The sequence below is a fragment of the Phaethon aethereus genome, assembly GCF_964289735.1.
Source record: "Phaethon aethereus genome assembly, chromosome: Z".
NCBI classification, from domain to species: Eukaryota; Metazoa; Chordata; class Aves; order Phaethontiformes; family Phaethontidae; genus Phaethon; species Phaethon aethereus.
Window position 1 is genome coordinate 78,901,077 of NC_138577.1, and position 19,036 is coordinate 78,920,112.

At 39.8% G+C, this 19,036-nt stretch overlaps 1 protein-coding gene across 1 annotated transcript in view; it reads right to left on the reverse strand.

Moving 5' to 3' along the window:
• Window positions 1-14,017, reverse strand: part of SUSD1 (sushi domain containing 1) — a gene marked incomplete at its 3' end in the record, with an annotated part of 46,365 nt that extends 32,348 nt beyond the window's left edge. Inside the window, exons 1-7 of the mRNA XM_082013060.1 lie at window positions 13,610-14,017; window positions 11,591-11,722; window positions 10,210-10,365; window positions 9,402-9,554; window positions 7,900-8,076; window positions 5,342-5,521; window positions 3,153-3,332 (exon numbers count right to left, since the gene is read on the reverse strand). Coding sequence (XP_081869186.1) covers window positions 3,153-3,332; window positions 5,342-5,521; window positions 7,900-8,076; window positions 9,402-9,554; window positions 10,210-10,365; window positions 11,591-11,722; window positions 13,610-13,691 — 1,060 coding nt within the window. The 5' untranslated portion in view covers window positions 13,692-14,017. The remainder of the gene's footprint in view (window positions 1-3,152; window positions 3,333-5,341; window positions 5,522-7,899; window positions 8,077-9,401; window positions 9,555-10,209; window positions 10,366-11,590; window positions 11,723-13,609) is intronic.
• Between the last annotated feature and the right edge of the window lie 5,019 nt (window positions 14,018-19,036).

Genomic DNA, 19,036 nt, shown 5'->3' on the forward strand with positions numbered 1-19,036 from the left:
ACTTGGGACTGGGAAATTGGACAAAGCTTGATTAATAGTAGAAGGGAGGGCTCTGCAAACAGGATGTAGTGAGCGGCAGTAGCTAAAGGGACTATTTCCCTCCAAAATATCCTTAGCAATTGTCCAATTAACATAGAAAACTGCATCAGACACTGCCCCTTTTGTGCATGAACTGACTCCTTCCTAACTCTGGAAGAGACTGGAAAAAGTACCCAAAAAAGTTTTAGAGCTGCACATGGTATTAAGAGCAAGGTCACCCCGCAAGCACCTTATTCACCATAATTCATCTTAACTTCCCCTGGCTGCCCAAGAAATAAATTCTCAGAAGTTAAAACTCTGTGCGTGTCTGTATGTGTGTACATGCATGCACATACACAATCTACACATATTACGAGGGGAAAAGATTTTACTTCAGCATCTATGTTAGCCCTTCGTGACCTTTTACTATCAAACATTTTTATCCAAGCTCAATGAAAGCCAAAACCAACTCATTTACCCATTTTCATTTCAGACACCATCCAGTTCCTCTCCCTGCTCGTCTCAAAATGATACTCTTCATGGACTTGGTAAAGGCTTGCAATATACATTGCACACTGCCATTTGCAAGTGCAGATTTAGGAACAAGTATCTCAGATAGATAGCCAAGGCACAAATCACCTTTTTTCTGGCTTTCTTACAGCCATGATAAGTAAAAAAACCAAACACCTTGATCTGGGGAATCCAGTCAAAAACGAAAGTATGAGTGGGAACACTTCATTTTATACTTTTCACTGTAATAAAAAACGCAAGTCTAAGTCTTCTGTTACCTTATGCCCCATTTTGAGTCCTCAACCCAGAATCACCTCTGCTAGTAAGATAAATATTACTACCAAAAAAGCTCAGGTTGATCACTTCTCCTCTGAAACTCACAACCAGAAAACCAAGCTTCTTGTTTCAGGCTATCTTGTATTCCACCACTGCATGCTATAGTGCTTTATAGCCAAAGCCTTTCCCTGAAAAACTGAAACACTCCCACAGGGGGATCTTGTTTTCACTCTGAAAAAAACTTTCCAAATTTACCATGAAATCCCACTAGAGCTCAATTAAATATGTGCCTGGAATAACAGCACACCATTTCTGCAATGAAAAAAGATGAAACCACGCATTCCTACTCTGCAGAGGTAAAAGAAGTTCTTCAAGACAAGCTGTACAGGATGTCCAGACTCACATTGAGCATACTGGACAGCAGGTATTTAATTGCTGGTAAGTTCTCTGCACTTTAGTCTCTTGAGTTTATGTATATAAGTCAAGGGTTGGGAAAGGAAGACTGTAATCCAGTTGACTATTGCCAGACTTCACTGTTGATGACTTGATCCAATCAGGATCTCTCAGTAAAATCAATTTTGTTAAGCAATTTTTAAATATTTAAATCAGCTTCTATTAAATGTACTTATATATACACACACACATTTACTACATACCCCAACAGACAATGCAAATGAAGGGCATTCAACAGCAATCATTGCCTAAGAAATGGAAGAAATTATTATTTGCCAAATGGAACATGCTCAGGGGAAATTCTTAACTTCCTTATTTCTAATGAGGTTTTTCAGGCAATAGGAAAAGACAGACGGTTTTCTGACTTCTATCTAAGTTATTCTGTAACAATACATGATTCCTTCTCATTTTAATGGGGATTACTGATTAATTATACACACCCTTAAGATCATATACATCTGAAAAGCACCATTACTGAAACATAAATTTAATTTCATTTGAAAGTAATTTGTTACCTCTAGTAAGTGTAGAAAATGTAGACGTTAAGAAGCTGAGGACCTTTGCACCGCTTTTCTATTCTTCCCCCCCCCCCGAGCCTGAACTGGTTAGGCTATTTTTTAAAAAGTTTCCATTCTACTTGACCATAATTCTGACTTTTTTGGCCCTCTGATCCAACAGCTAAAGCTGCAGTCTGTATTTTTGATTTTTGCCTCTGACAAGGCTCTTGCTGAAATCTGTAGTAATCTTATGTATGCAGTCTGCAGGTTCAGACCCTTCAAAGCTTCAGAGTGCTCAAGACAGAACTCTCAGCATTGCAATGACACACCTGATTAACTTAGCCACTCTACACAATGCCGGCTTCTAAACTAATTCAGAAAGTACAGCTACACAAATTGCCTAGATGAAATACAAAATACAACTTCTAACAACAGCAGTTACATTTTTATTGAAGCACTATAAAAACTGAGAGAACCGGTTTTCTGCATGCTCATTTTATTTAATGTCACGTTTTATATTCTCAGTGAATGTTCAAGACATGAGGCAAGAGAGGCATCAAGTGGCAACTCTTTGTGTAAAGGCTTGATCTGTAAAGTGGTAGCAGTCAAAGACACACTTCCAGTCCTTTTGAGAAACATGTGGATGTTACAAAGCTACAGGAACATGACCATCTGCAAAAGACAGCTCTGCTACTTAAGAACAAGAGGACGACAGTCGTAGAGCTGTCTTGTGACACCTCTTTCTAAGGACACAGAAGAACACTAAGGAGCACAACAGCCACAGTCCAAAAGATCTGCTTTTTTTTTGCTATTATTAAAATGTCAGTATATCCTGTATCCAAGCCCACAGTATTACAACACCTTCGTTACAGATCTCCCTTCTCAGGACTCATTCTTTTGTAAGACAATCTTTCTGGACTGAAATTCAGACAACTAGATCTAGGCTGGAAAGGCAGCCGTGAACAAGTTTTACTTTGGGCATTATGAGAGAGTAAAAAAGAAAAAGGAGTTTTGAATTTCATTGAAGTGCACCTTACAGTTATCAGGCCCACAAGAGAATGCTGTTAAATGACTTCTGCTCGTCTGGTCATGTTCCTGTGTCTTTTAAAGCTGAAGGTTCCCAGTGCAGCAATGAAACTCCAGTTGCGTTAGTTCCTTTCTGGTTAAAATAAAAAGCAAGACAGCTACAGAAAGATCTGTAGCATCTACTAGAAATTACTGCACGGCTAACATTCTCTTCTGCGACCTTTCCATCCAAAAGTATCACCATGTTCCCTGCATCATAAATTAGAAAGGGATTTCTTGCCTTCATCCTTCCTCCTGTTCCTACCTTCAGAAGAGGAACAAGAAACTACTTAAATAGGACACCCCACAGCAACTTCCTACAACAATATTTACCTTTGCATATGTATGTAATATTCTCCCATGACTGATCTATTGTGCATTCTGAAAAATTCCTGTCTCCATTAAAATAATATCCTTCTTTACACTGATAGTACACTCTGCTCCGTAGAGTGGTAGAGTTGTGCCAGATCATTTCTGTGTGTGGAATCAGCAAAGGTTTGCCACAGTCTATTTCTGAAACAGAAAAAACAGGGTAACAAAACCTGAAAATGAAAACAGGCAAGGCATATCAAAGTGTTTAAGGAAGAGAGACAAATTGTCCCAGCAAGTAACACTTCACTTTTTTTCACTTCCTAGTGATTTCTACAAGTCAGACCCGCCATTTAAAACCCAGAATTTTGTGACTGGAGGCTTTCTAGCAGGGTGGGGCATTTATCCTTCAAGATGAACAATAAAAGTGTCCTGTTTAGAAATGGAGAACAACTATCTCTAAGCAAATTTTTGCAAGCGGATCTATCTTCCCACAACACACTCTTACCCCCACATTCTATTTATTCCCTTATTTTACCTATCATTAGTAACAACAGATCTGAAGAACACCACATGGTTCAAGGAGTGACATGGAAAAACAGCAATCAAGAAGGTTATGTTCCTTTGCCAGTGTATTTAGTTCAAGCTTTGAAAAAAGGAGAAGCTGCTACAGACAAGCAGGAAGGGAGCACTTCTGGGGGAAAATTTGATGGATTATTCAGACCACTGTAAAGATGATTTTAGAGGGTAATGCACTTACAAACTTACTTGCTCAGTTGTTTTGAGGGGGTTTATAATAGAATCAGGGAACAAAAAGGAATAAAGAGTAAACATCAAATCAATGGAAGGATATTCAGCGTAAAAATTCCCTTTCACATCCACAATGAATGTTATACCCCAATAGAAGATTCTGCATTACTTCATTTTTAAGAAGAAAGCAATGTAAGAATTAAAATCTTAAATAAACTACACTAAAGCTTATATGCAGAAAACAAGTGCTTTTAAAACTGTTCAATAAATAATCTTAAGTGGTTCTGAAATTCTACTCGAAAAAGGAAAACAAAGATGAAAAAAGAAAGTGCATAGAATCGTAAGCTGTGCAACCTTTAAAGGAAAAGTAAACCTGTGTATTGCAATGGGGAATATATCAACCATCATGATTACCTTCCTTTTCATATCCCAATGTGTATGAATGTATGTATCTATTATAAATCATCAGAACAAGCTTTAGAATAACTAATGCACATGCAAACAATATGCTTAACTTCTAGAAAGACAATATGTGATGAGATACAAAAACTACTGCTGCTTAACTCCAGCTATCTGCCCACAGCCATCCTGTAATCAGTTTGAAAAGCAGAAATTCAGAAGTACATTTCTGTGTAACATAATGAACCTTCTATTTAGACTGGTGACCCAGAATAAGAATATTAAAGAAGATTCTAAAAGTAGAGAGTGGTTGTAACAGACACAGCACGTTCAAAAAATTACTATATATGATTGCAATGAACAGAAGACTCAATCCTGCTGGATCAAGCTGAAAAGATATTAATCATCCAGTGAATGGAAAAGTGAAGTTGTGCCAAAGTAAAAACTGACTGAAGACTGTAATTACACTGAGGTCATATTAATTAATAATATGAGCTCAGAGTAACAATACACCAGAGATTTTGTTGGGCAAAATACTTTTTTTAAAATGTACCTTTGTGTTTCATCTTATCAAGGAACTTGTTAGGCTATAATCTTCCAAATCATAGTAATAAAAGGGATTTATGACTCACGTCAAACAATAGCAGGCTTGAGCAATCGTAATTTACAACTGGAAACTGTCTGAATACGGGAATTTTGAGGGGACATTAATTGCTAAAGGTGGTTCAATTTCTGAGTAGTGGCTTTGATCACAGAGTAGATAGAGCTAGAAAAATGGCAGCAATTTAGGCTGAATTTTCACCTCATGCAAATCCTAATGCCTGTCATGCATTGGGATTTTGTCCTTAGAATGTTAACTTTTAACAATTAATTGCAACTCATTAGCAACACAGACAAAAAAACCCTGTTAATACACGGCTTTTGGTTTGTGACTAAACTTCATATACCAGAAAACTGTATAAACTGAATGCCTGAAGAGGATTTCTCTTTTTGATGACTCCTATTTATTATGGAGGTCGAAAGAGCATCTATGCTAAATAAATCTGAAGGCAGATGTGATTTACCTTTGCACACCAAATCAGTACCATCCCACTGTCCTTTGGCATTGCAGACTGCAGTCTGGTTGCCGCTCGCAATGAAGTAACCATGAACACAACTGTAAGTAACTTCACTTCCGTATGTGGTCCCACTTATATATGCTGGATGTGCATTTAACACAGAAGGTGGAATCCCACAATCCACACCTAGGGAGAGAAAGAAAGACAATGAACTTGTTAGCCAAGCAGCAGAAATAATGATGGCTGCACTCCCATGAGTATTTCTTTCATTATTTCTTCTCCTGTGGTAATCCAACACCCCCTCGTGTCCTCTGTGACAACTCCACTGGGACCAAGAGTGCTGTAGGTACGCCAGAGCTGCTTCCAAATAAAATGACTTCTCTCTGCCTTTCTCTCAGAATGGCATGCTAAATCTGTGACTCCTTCCTCAACCTAGCTGCTAGTATATAGAAAATGTCCTGTTGGTTTTTTTTTTAATTTTAAGGTTCTCCTCTTTTACAAACCTGATTACAGGTGGCAAGCTGGTTTTATACCATTTGCAGTGAGCAATGGTCAGAGGGAGGCAGACAAGCGGAAACTGCCTTTAGGAAATGGACAAGGACCAGAGAAATGCAAAACCATAAAAAAGGTTACAACACACAGTACAAAAGCTTCCTCTTAGAGCAAGAGTTTACATGGTGTTCAAAATGCATTGTAATAATTGCTCTATTCACAAACATGCTCAGTTGCCATTTACAAATGCATGAAACAAAGAAGTCAGGTAGCACAAAAAAGCAATCTGTTTGATATGATGTTCATTTTCTAAGGTAAGCAACTATCTAAAAGGCTTTCATGTTAGCATGACACAATAATCGCAATTCAACAGTTTAGCTACACCTCTTCACATGTATCACATCTTCCCATTGAGACTTTTCATCTCAAGATGACAATTCTTTTTTTAATATCCAAGGGAAGCTATACTCTTCAAAGACAAATTACATCCATGTACTTATATGTAAATTAAAAAAAAAGGGGATCTACTCCACTTACAGTACCCTGATGTTAGGTCACACATCTTACCAAGTCTGTCCTACCTTCAGTGGCCAGTTTCATCATGACTATATAAAATGAACTCCTAAATTACCATGGATGACAAAAGACAAAAAGAAGACATTACCTGGCCAAGAGAAATTCTTAAATTAGCAATCAAGACTTATCAGGGAATCTCTCTGAGCTTAAAGGATTATTTAAAGGTGCTTTTACTAACATTAAATAAAAGAATTCAGACTTGCTGGTTTTACAAAAAGAGAAGATCTAACTGAAATCCAGGAAAAGAGCCTGCAATACAAAGGGGAAATACGTTTGTTATTTCAGTCTCATGGGCTGTTTCTTGGTGTTTGATATATTTTATTTCAATTAACCAGGAGAGAGATGCTCAGAAACTCTTACCTGACCTATTGTTTGATTGTAGAAATTAAAAAATCACATGAAAAAAAATAATCATTGAAAAATATTAATAAAAAACGAATGTACCAACAATTCACAAGGAGCGCATTCCACAATTTTTCTTTAGGGACCTCTTAAGACTTTGGGCACTTCCTTTTTGTTTTCAAATTCATTGCCCTTTGTTTATTTTGGGGAAAAATGTTATTTCAATTGTTTTATTTTTTATGCCAGTAACTTAGTATGAAATTATGCATTTTCTAGTGATATTTGATATTTCACTTTTCCCAGTATTCACTTCCCATAGACACACGTACAAACATGACATTTCTATCCACTGTCAGAGGAAAAAGAAAAAAAAGCCATGAGAAAGAATTAGAAACCAAGAGGTCTGTTGTATTTCGAGAGAAGAAACTCTTCTCACTAAGTCATAATTTTCAGGATGACAATCCTCCCCTGTAGAATTTTTATACGCAGTGTAGCTTCTGTTAGCTAGTACTTCAAGTGCCATTTAAGTAATATAGAGACTTTCTAACTACTCACAAGAACACAAAATCCTGCATTCGTAAGCAGTAATATTTCATCAGAATGGGCAATCAGAACACCAAAGCAAGTGGAAGTTTTAAAGATGGTCACAGGAAACTTAACACTTCAGAGATGTGAAAGCGTTTGCTCATGCACAAATGCTCTTAAAACCATGAAAGCTATCAAGAGATGAGCGGTGGTATGATGCCTCTCTTTTGCATTTACAGTCAACCTTTGGAAAAAACTTCACAAGCTGTCAGAAAAAAATGTTCTTTTCATGAGAGGTCACCGATGCCTTCCAACTCAGTGGCCTTTCCCACGAAATGCTACAGAAATGTCGTTGTTTTCTAGGCCTTGGTTCACAGGCAGGACACATTGCAGTATCTGAAAAAATGCAAGGACTAGCACTGAAAACGTCATTACAGTAACAAGAAGAAGTGTCATAATTTTATAACCTGTCCTTTTTTTTTTTTTCTTTTTTTTAATGGCAGATAGCCAGATCTTGAAAAATTATCGTTCGGATTGAGGAAACAGTCTACTGTCTTTCACAAACATACTTCCCCATGCATAAACACCCTCTAACAAAGAATTTAAGAAAGATTTAAAATTCTTTTCACCTTTACAACTTAAAGTGGCAGGTTCCCAAGTTTCATTTGCAGTGCAATATGAGAACTTTCCCTCGTTGCTATAAAATCCTTCTTTACATTCATAATGAACCGCACTTCCTGGTAGCAAGCTGTAGTTGCCCACAATGTAGCCATGCTTCATTTCAGGAGGGGAACCACATGCAACTTCTGCAAAGAGATTGAATTAGAAGATCTCGCGGTATAAAAAATGACAACTCGCAACCACTTTAAAATGAGCTGGACTGGATGGTGACATCACGAAATACACCCAATGTGATGAATCTGAGGGGTCGCCAAAGAGTAGATGATTAGAGCTGAAGAGCTGTACTGGCCACAGCTGGAGGAACACAGTGATCCAGGTATTGAGCTACACCTTTACTAACATACAGCTGGAGCCATTCGCAACACCAAAGAGGAGACACTGCAACATGATGGTGCTTTGCATGTGCCAGTCTCGCTACAGCAATGGCTGAACGATCCTGCAATACGAGAGGACAATTTCAGGCCCTAAAGCACAGCTTTATTTCCCTGTGCCTGGGAAAGGTGAAGCACTACGGACAGGCTGAAATGAAATGGTCTTCCCCGTAACTCCTCCGTCTAACTGAACGAGCCTGCATACAAAAGCTACATTCCTTCAAGCACAGCTGCTTGACAGGACTCCCTTGTCCAACTCCACAAGCAACACAGCCAGTACAGACACACCACTTTAACACAGCATGTAGAGGGGGAAGTCAATGGGATTAGCAGGGTTATCAGCAATTCTTGCAAAATGAAGCAGAGCGCTCCAGTTGGAAAAACTGGATGAACTACAGGCAGTGAGCTTTACTGACAGTTCCTACAATAACTCAGAAATCAGAGCTGGATATAATCAAGGCAGTTTTTTTCACATGGGATGCCTGCGTTCACCACAGACTCTGACAGTTACAGCTTACACTGCTAGCATTTTGCATCTGTGAAAACCTACGCTAGATAGGAAAGGAGGAATGGTTTCAACTTGATTTTTTTTTTTATGGCGAGATAAAGAGAACAGTTCATTTATGCAGGTGGCACAGTATGTAATAAATAGGTAAACTATTGTGTTATTATTCATCTCCCCTAGAACTGTTTCATTCACCTGACCTCTCTCACAAGCTATTTATCCTCTCTTGCCATCCCCTTCATGCAGTGTGATTATATAAGCAAGTGGATTATACCACACTTCCTACCTGTTCAGAAAATAACTACATCACCTCCATGGCATTATTAAGCTTCTCTGACCCTGCACACCTGAACTACTGCTGAGAGCGTGTAGAAATCATATCTGGTGTCGACTCTACCATCCAGAAATCACTGGAACAAACTAACCCCAAGAAGGTAAAAATCATACAGCAGGCAAAGTCCACGGAGAGGGCTTCTGCCCTGCAGACTTAAAAGGACAGATCAGAGCAGGTACTACTATGTAATGTAAGGTCTGATTTTATCTCCTAGCCAAAACAGCATCCAAAGACTCTCACCTTTGCATGAAACCATGTTCCCATCTGGATGAAAAGAACTCTCTCCATTTTCTAATTTATAACCATCGTTGCAGTAACACTTGTAGCTTCCTTCAGTATTCACGCATCTTGCATTGCGACCACACAGACCAGACTCCTCACATTCATCTATGTCTAAAAATTCAGAGAAAAACATATGCACTTCACAATAGTTTTTTTAAAATTAATTAATGTAGGACCCAAGCGTAAAACAAATACAGCACGCCATGAAGCGTTCTACATAGTTTCTGATGGCTCTTCGGGGAAACAAAGGAGCTGATTATTGCCTGGTGTTCAAGCATCTCTAAGAAGAAGACTCACAATTTTGTAGCTAGCTATGTTTACAATTGTTTCTTTTTTTACCTGACAAATTGTTCCCAGCATTATCTCCTACTACAACAGTATCAGAAAAATCCCTTATCTGCAAATACCTTAATCAGTTACAACAGTTCATTACTGTAACAAGGAACTGGCTAATATTCTACACTAAAGACAAATAAGGCATCCTAGGGGAAAGACATGCATCATCTTACTTTATCTAGATTCTTCTTCTAAAGATTATTGCTTGAATGTGACTGTGAAGGAATGATTTGTAACATAGCAAAGAATGCAAAATGGATCTAATTCATAGCTATTAGAACCTAGATGTCAAATAAGTGTTTGCATCCCCAACAGTCGTGCTCTAATACAGACTTAGAAAGTAAGCTCTAAAGTGACAGGAAAAGAAGATTCATGCAATAGCAAATTAAATTCTGGATTCCTGGTGCTCAAGATTCTTTATGATGTCTACCTGTACAGTTTGTGCCATCATTGGGAATAAATGTCTTGTTGTTGTTGGAGGCTCGATATCCATCAAGGCAAACACAGTAAAAACTTCCATGTGTATTATGGCACAGTGTATGATTTCCACAGATCTTGCTGGCACCAATCTGGCATTCATCTTTATCTGTCAGCACATTTAAAACACATCAGATATTAAGAAAAGTAGAGTATCTTTCCCTCCTCGCTCATTACTGTGTAACCAGACTTTCCCTTACTGTTTTTCTTTATAAGTTATTTGGGATGTAAACACCGCTAGTAAACTGGAGTACTTAGACCAACAGAGGTTGTTGTCCCTGGATGCAACTATGAATAAAGCTTCATGACACAGCCTGAGTTGATCTAAGGGCTGCTGAAACCAGAGCGCCCTGCTCTCCACTTCTGCTCTTCCTTACAGCATGCGCTGGCTGCAGCACTTGATGGAGCTTGTGCTGATCTTACCCAACTGGCAGAGAATTAACATGGTAAAATATGCAGCTTGTCTTCTCCCACAATAATGAGGTAATGGAACTCTGTGCAGGGCCCAGCAGGTGCCAGTGTTTGGGAAGGAAGGGGAACGAGATGGAGTGAAAGATATCAGAGGTGGAGGACCTTCCCCTTTAAGCAGTGGTAAGCTGCTTAAATACACTCAGACGCAGCATTTGACATCACTCTTTGGTTCACGTATTGATTTGTCATGTATGAGATAGCATTTAAGGACACTATCAACTAGAGTAATAAAACAATGCTGAACAAACACTTCTCATGTAACACACATTTGCACTTAAGAAATCTGTGTATATATGCATGCTGTTATCAAAAACAGACCTTCAACTTATGAAATTAATTTTTAGTTACCCACTACTCTGAGATAACTGGAAAAATCAGCAAAAATGCGCTAATTTTAATTGTCAGCTTTATTGTCTAGTTTTCAGCTCAATGACACATAGGTTGGAAAGAATAATAAAGCGAAGCCCACCATATTTGATTTTTTTTCATGAAGCTGGGATAAAATATGTTAAGTAAACCACTCCAATACATTCTATTTTAAAAGTAAATGTTTGATAAACCCCTACATTTTCTAAGACAAAATTAATTTAAATCCTTCACTCTATAGCAGAAACTGAATAAAACAGTTAAGCAGCTAAGTACAAAACAATATTTACATCAAGTACAAGTACAGCTCATGACTAGCCATTGGGGAAAAGAAAAAAAAAAAAGAAAAACAATCCATACATATTCTACGTTTTGAAAATTCTGCTAGGGAATTACAAAGCTTCTACTGTGTTTTGAAGAATTCAGTAATATTATTCAAGAAAGAACATTTCAGGAATATGCACAGTTTCTTGCCATTTTGCCAACAGGCAGCCTACCTTGACAATGGGTTCTTCCATTTCCTACAAATCCATAGTTACAGATGCAGACACTTTTCCCTTCACTTTGATGACACGTAGCATGAATGTGGCAAGTTGCACAGACATCTGAAACTGATCTGTTCACAACTGCTTTAAGAACAAAAAGACAAAATTACTTTTTTTTTTTTTAAAAGGACCATAAAGGTGGTCCAGCATGGGTAACTGGCACAGAATTTAAAGTGGACATAAAATCCAGTTTAAAGCACATGGAATAAAATCCTAATTCTTCTCACCTCATTTGCAAACCTGCAGGAAAACCCACAGCAATAGTATTCAGAAACCAAAGAAAATAAACAGAAAGGATTAAACAAAATAACTACACTGAACAGTTTTCTCCATGCATCTATTCTTTGACAAGCAAAACAGCTTTTCATCAGTTAGTAAGGCTTACAACACATTTAATATATAGCTCTATCCAGCATTATTAATCTTTTCTCCATATTAATTTTCTTTCCCTTTTGTCTTAATTTCTGTTTCATCATTTATTCTATCATTCCGTTTCTATTACTTACACACACATTTGGGCTATTTATATCTTGTATCATCAACATGTATATGGTATAAATGCTATTCATAAAAATGAAGCTGAGAGTACTATAAGTCATTTTCCTCCTTGCAGCAAAGTCATTTTAGAAGTGAATTTACTTTAGAAGTGGTTTAGCAGCATATGACACACAACCTAATATACTGTCATTTGACGGGGCTATAAATATACATGAAACTAGTATAAAATATGAACTGATTCCCTTACTTGTATTCATACTTCTAGTGCATTATGTGCGTATCTCTCCGCTTTTTGTAAAGTCTTTTTGCTATTGTCACACATGCACTGGCTTTCCAAATGACAAACCTCAGAATGGATGGCTTGAATGTAGACAAAGCATGTATATGCTCACACCATTTTTACATTTTTAAAGTAGTAACTAACACTGCACAAGTCAATGTTGTCTCATGATACTGGATATAGCAATATGGAATCTTTTACATGGAATTTTATGGAATCTTCTAAGACAGCTAAGGTCGATAAGGATGGTGTGGCTATTACAGAATACAAACCTTACTGGGTACATACCAGCTTTGACAAAATTTTGCCTGCCTTTACACAGTGTCTAAATACATAACCATAACTGGTAGAGGAAGGCAGCTGAACACTCTAGCCAACTTTTTTTACACTCCACGTTTATCAGTGTGATAAAACTGCCCTTCCACATGCACAGTGTTTCAATTTTACTCACGGTGCATTTCTGAGTGCCTTACGACTCGTGGATAGAGAGATTCATATTCCTAATTCTCAGTGCTTTTATATACTTGTGTGCGTGCGTGTGTTCCTAGTAAGAACTGAAAACAAAAACTGTCAGCACGTAATGGTACCCAATATAGATCAGAAAATTAAGTTTAAAAACAGCCACGGTAAGAACTTTCTCACGATATCTCAATCTTCTCATAAGGCACGGGAGTGTCCTCCTCAGATTGCCGCTATGGTTGATAAAAAACGCTTCCTCCCGGGCCCTTACTACTACAGATGAAACTTCAGACCTTATTTCTCCCCAGCAACACGCGGTTTTCGCTCCGGCACCCGAGCCGCCTCATGGCCGCAGTCCCCCGCGCGCCCCCTCAGGCGTGACTCCCGCCAGGCCCGGCCCTCTCGCCCGGCAGGCACACGAGGCCGCGGCCGCCACAGCCCTCGCCGGGGGCCGAACACACGCTCCAGCCGCTGCAAAACGCGGTGCCCCGCGGGCTGCTGCCGCCCCTCGCCCACCGGAGCCTGGCCTCCGCCACCACCGCCCGGCCCTCGACGTCGCGGCGGGGCACCTCCAGGTGCAGTCCGACCGCCGCCGCTCCCCTCCTCCCTCGGCCTCCGTGCCTTTCGCGCCTTCCCTGCGTCGGCCGAGGGGCGCCGCCCTCACGGCCCGACGCCCCGCCGCGGCCCAGAGCGAGCGGAGCGGGGCCGGGGGCCCGCGGAGGGCCCGCACTTACCCCGCCGCCGCCCCGCGCACGGCAGCAGCGCCAGCAGCAGGGGCAGCAACGGCCCCAGGGCCCAGCTGCCCCCCGGCCTCATGTGCCCGTCGCCGCCTCTGCGCCCCTGTGTACTGCGCGGACGCGGTGCCTCCACATCCCCCCCGCGGGGTGGAGGGCGGGAGGGGAGCGCGGGGGGAGGGCGAAAGGCCGCGGGCGGAGGGCGTCGCGCTGCCCCTAGCGCCTGCCCCCCGGCGGGGCGGGGGCACCCGCGGGCGGCCCTTATCGCCGCCGCGCGCCTGGGGCCCCCCGCTTTACCCTCAGCGGGGCCCCTTTCCTCCCTTCCTCCCGAAGAGCCCTCGGCCGCAACACCCTCTGCTCTCTTCCCTTTTTTTTCTTTTTTGCTCTCTCTCTCTTCCCTGGCACAACCCCTTTCCTTCCCCGGGACGACGCCTCTGCCCCGGCCAGGCGGGTGGCAGAGCTGATAAGGGCGGCCGCTGTCTGTGGCGGCCGGCCCTCACCCCATGGCGGCGACGAGATGCGGACGGAAGGATTACTTAGGATTCCTGGGAAGGGGGGAAAGGCGACTGGGAAGTCACGCCTCTGCAGGTGGAAGGGGGCCGAGGCCTGTGTCCCGATATGCACGAGTGGGAGCTGCTCGACAGCTCTCCTGGAGCCGTCTGCAAGCTTGCCCCAACTTGGCACGTAGTTTCTACAAATGTATGAAAATTGTGTAATTGTACACCACCAGCCCTTGGTACTTGAAATTAAGTAACGTTTTTCATTGTAGGCCTTGGTGCAGTGCAGGTGAATCCCCAAACTTTGTTTTTATACCAGCAGCACTGCCTGAAGAGTTTTCTGGTGTAGACGAATGGTAATCCTCTAAAGCTCACGGTCCTCATTCAGGTCTGCGAGCCTGAGTTTTAGAAAGCTGTATAAACTTGTATTTATCTATAAATGCAGTTGCCCAGTTACCACAACTAAAATAGAGGAGTGCCAAGGAGCTGAACGGGGGGAGCCCAACACAAAGGTAGATCGAGGCCCCTTTGATATGCTCTCATGAGCTCCCTGAAGATGTTTTGCTCATGTGTTGTGTTGGCTTTACAGTAATGCCCTTTAACATAGTCAAGTCCTCCATCATGAGTGCATTTAAGTGACATAACCTGATCTTTTACTGCTGTGTCTGCTGTGTTACAACGACAAAGACCAAACAACCCATGCCTGATTTCAGTGGAAAGAAAACACAATTTCAGAAAACTATCATCTTTATTGATTTACTTTTGCTTATGTAAGTTGGTCTGTTCCAGTGTTTTTTAATTACCATTCTGCCTACTTAAGCATGTATACATTTTTAACCAGCTTCTGCTACCCTTACTCATCTTGACCGGGACATGAAGCTCAGCAGTGGCCAGTTACATCACAAGCAACCCTGCTTTTGGGATAACACACTACAGATGTCAGTACTGCATATTTCTATCTTAAATTACTGAAATTGGAGGCATGCATTCTCAGTGGTGTTAAGTAGCTTATCACGATAAGGAATGATTCTGAGAGGAATTGTTCCACACAACTTATTAAAAACTATTTGGAAATTACTTTTTTCCTCTCCTAGCAACCCACCAAGTTGCAGACCCACTAATCACTGCAATTTCTACCATTCCTTTCATAAGAACTAGTGTGAGTAACTCTTTATAAAAAACACCTCACACAGCAAACAGGAAAATATTTTTGGCAGCAAGCCTGAAGAAATACATCATTATGTTTATAAAGAGAACAAGTTAAAAAATGTAATATAAACATTCTGCAAAGAAAGTAACATGGAAGTGTATCAGTCGAAAAAAATACAGGACCTAGACAGGAACAAACCTCCTTGTTTTGATGCAGTCTAATATGTCTTAAACAGCTGATTAGTTGCTGTTTAAGACATACTGCAGTACCAAATAATTAAACTACACATAAAGGCTACTTTACATACATGTCGTTAGCATATCTAAATTCAAAGCATAGTCATACGAAATAAGCATCAAAAGTATGTTGAGAGGTCATCTATTCTGTTTTTCTGCTCTATGGCAAGATCAGCTCTACATAAATGATTCCTGACATACTTGTCTAACCTGCTCGTTACAGTGACAGTGATGTAGAATTCACAGCATTCCCAAGATACCTGTTCCAGTACTTCACTCTCTTTGTAATCAGAAAACGGTAATCTAAGGTTCAACTTAACTTTTAGTGAAATTGTTAAGTCTTTTTTTCAGTTCACAACAGACTCCCAACAGTCTTCATGATCTGGACCCACGTTTGAATCAGGCACTGAAACAAGTCACAGATCATTTCTGCTCTGAGGTCACCTGCCTGAGCCCTGAGCTGATTTATTTAGAAAGACAATTAAAGATTCAGGAGGGTAAGACAGATCAGTGTCCCAACATGCTGATCCTTACAGCTTAGGAAAATTTAGCTTATTTCATACAAAAATCTTGTCTAATGAAAATACAGGATAATATCCACATAGGTTTTCTGTTCTGGATAGGATGAGGTTTCTAATCTTTTCACTGTCAAACTTAAAGGACCTAGTTTGTAATTGCAATGTTTCCTTTGTCCCTAATAGCCTTAAATCTCACTACTCAGAAGGCATCTTCTGTATCAGTATTTGATTCCATTTCACTTCTTTGTGATAAGAAAGCAGTTGTGATGGTCAAAGTAATTGAATTCATCCAGAGACACTTGGAAGTTCCCTGTGCATTTTTTCCTTGCAGCTGTCTAAATGGAGATAATTGCAAGTCAGAGAAGTAAGCAGGATTACACATCTCCTCAGCCTTATGTATTTGTTCTGTCTCCTTTGCAGACAATGAATGTCACTATGTCATCTAAATCACATTCTTCTTGTAAGGATGTTTGACATAGATTACACTACTTATTCTGACATATAAAGACAAAATATTTCGTACTAATGGCTCTTTCAGCATACAGATTTTCAAAAACACAGGAAACATCTTCAGCCAGAGTGAATAAATGTAATTCATCCTTGTTAAGAGATCACTGAGCTATTCATAATGCAGTTGCATTCTCAAACAGCTTGCCGTCAAGCACTTCTTTCCAGCTGGCAATGAAAAGAGTAAGTGCAACTTGATGGAAGGTTCCCTCTGAATTATGCCTCTCTTGCCTTAAAATTAATCAAATTAATAACTGGTTTCTGGTTATCCACTTAATTTCCAGAATAATTAACAGCAATTTTTGAAGAAGAAACAACTGAAAAATTGGCTGACCCTCTTCAGCTTTTAATGAAAATGTTTCAGTAAATATTGTGCAGAAGAAAAGCATTTTCTTGTAATGAGAGAAGGTAATTGTAATTTCCTTCTACAAAGGAAATATTACCAATCCAGCTGTTTGCAGCATTTCCATCTGTGCTCTCAGGTGTCCTTATGCCACTGCTTCAACTCCCACCAAATGAAATCAAGGTGAAAAAAAGAAACGGAATTTCTGCGAAAGAATTAGTCATAGATACCTGAATGTGAACCTTAAATATTGAATGCCTTTATACAAGGTCCCTGCAGGATAGGCCTTGGATGAAACAGACATCAGAGTATGCCATATACATCTCCTGGCAAGAGCATGGTAGGTGATAAAGCCTGCTGACAGTTGCTGCTAATCAGAAAAGCAGTTCTACAGAGCAAAAGGGCTGCTATCTGTGGGTTTTAGCATCGCAGTAGGAGCCCAAACTGAGCTTTGCCACAAACTCACTGTGACCTTTGATAAGATAAGCCCTTTCTGCCTCTCTTCGCTTCTCCGTCCCACTTGGTTTGTGAAACAGGGATAATATTCCTACATAGGTGTGTTGAGGCTTAATACCATAAACGCGGGTCCGAGATGATGCAATACAGCACAAACTCAGCAGGATGAGCTGGATTTCAGATTCATAACATTATGCATTCATTTCTGGCATACAAAGAGAGAATGCTTTTGTCTGATTACAAAAACAACACAAGCCCTGCTCTTTGGTCTTGTAAAATTGAATTAAGTATAACTATTGAAGAGAAAGAGACCCTAGGTGACGGCATTCATATGTTGTCATAAATTGTAGTAAAGACACAAGATTGACATTTCTGGGGAAATAAAAGGTCACCTAGTCTTTTTTTTTGTTTCGTTAATTGCAAAGGTGACAGCCCTGTTTATCTTCAAATAGTTTACAATATTCCCACAAGACTCTTCAAGACTATCAGTAATGCTGCTATCCAGAAATTGATTGGCAATAAGAGTCCACCTGCCACAGCAGTTAAAGGTTGACATCTGTCTAGTACTGAACATTTGTAATAACAAAAATACAGTAGGTAAATGACAAAGTCATTTACGTTTAGTGGGATTTTGTCTACTACCTGCTGCTTCTCACCAGGAGCAGAATATTTGTTAGTCAATAGGACCTAAATAAAATTTAAGGATCAGAGATATGCTTAAAGATGATGGAAACTTCTCTATAAAAGCAAAAGAAAGTATTTTGGGGATAGGTGTTCACATTCTAAAGTGTCTTAAAAATTGGCAGGTAAAGACTTATACAACTAGACTAGTCAACTGTTCCGTTTTATATAGACCCAATATTAGGGAGATTACTGTACATCTCTGATAAAGGGCCTGTGTGTGAAAACACTTTTTTTTTGTACTGGCTTTGGGACACCGCTTGCCAAATCATAAAAACACAAGTATATGATACAAGTATTTGTTGGCTGTTAGAGAGATATTTTAAAGCACTATCAAGGATTAAAATATTTCCAAATATTAAAACATTTCCAAATTAAAATATTTGCAAAATGAAGCTGTTCTTTAAATTTAATCATCCCTGCTTTAATCTGGAAGTTTAGACAGAGAAGTGTCACAGTAGATGGCAAAATAGCTAGGAAACAGGAAAATTTGTTTGAACCTAAGCTATTGCTTAATTGTGATCAGTTAAGGTGAAATGCTTGAAAAAACAAAGCATTGCTGCCAGAAAAACACTCAGAAGTGTCTGTGTATTAGAAGTGTAGAAACATCGATAGGCATTATTAACTTCTCTTGTGCCTAAGGAAAAGTAACTACATCTTGGAAATTGTGAAATTTAGAAATAAACTGCTCTGCCTTTATAGTTCTTTTTTTTTTTTCCCCTCTTTGTGTGGAAAAACTACGCCTTAACAACAGCCAGAGCGTTTCATTGCAGGTTATCATGAAATCAAAGTGTAGTGCATATTAACTGTGCTTTTCTAAAGGACTCTGGATGACAGATTTGTCCAGCACAGTCTTTCTCAACTTTTCCAAATCTTGGGAATCCAGATTTCTGACCATATTTTTTACTCAAAACAACAAAAAAGTTTCTGCTCAAAACAGTTCAACTTTCGCTTATACTTAGTGATCCTTCTACACTTATGATTCTAAAGACAATTATGCATAAAGTGAACACTTGGACTATAGCAAATATCTAAGACC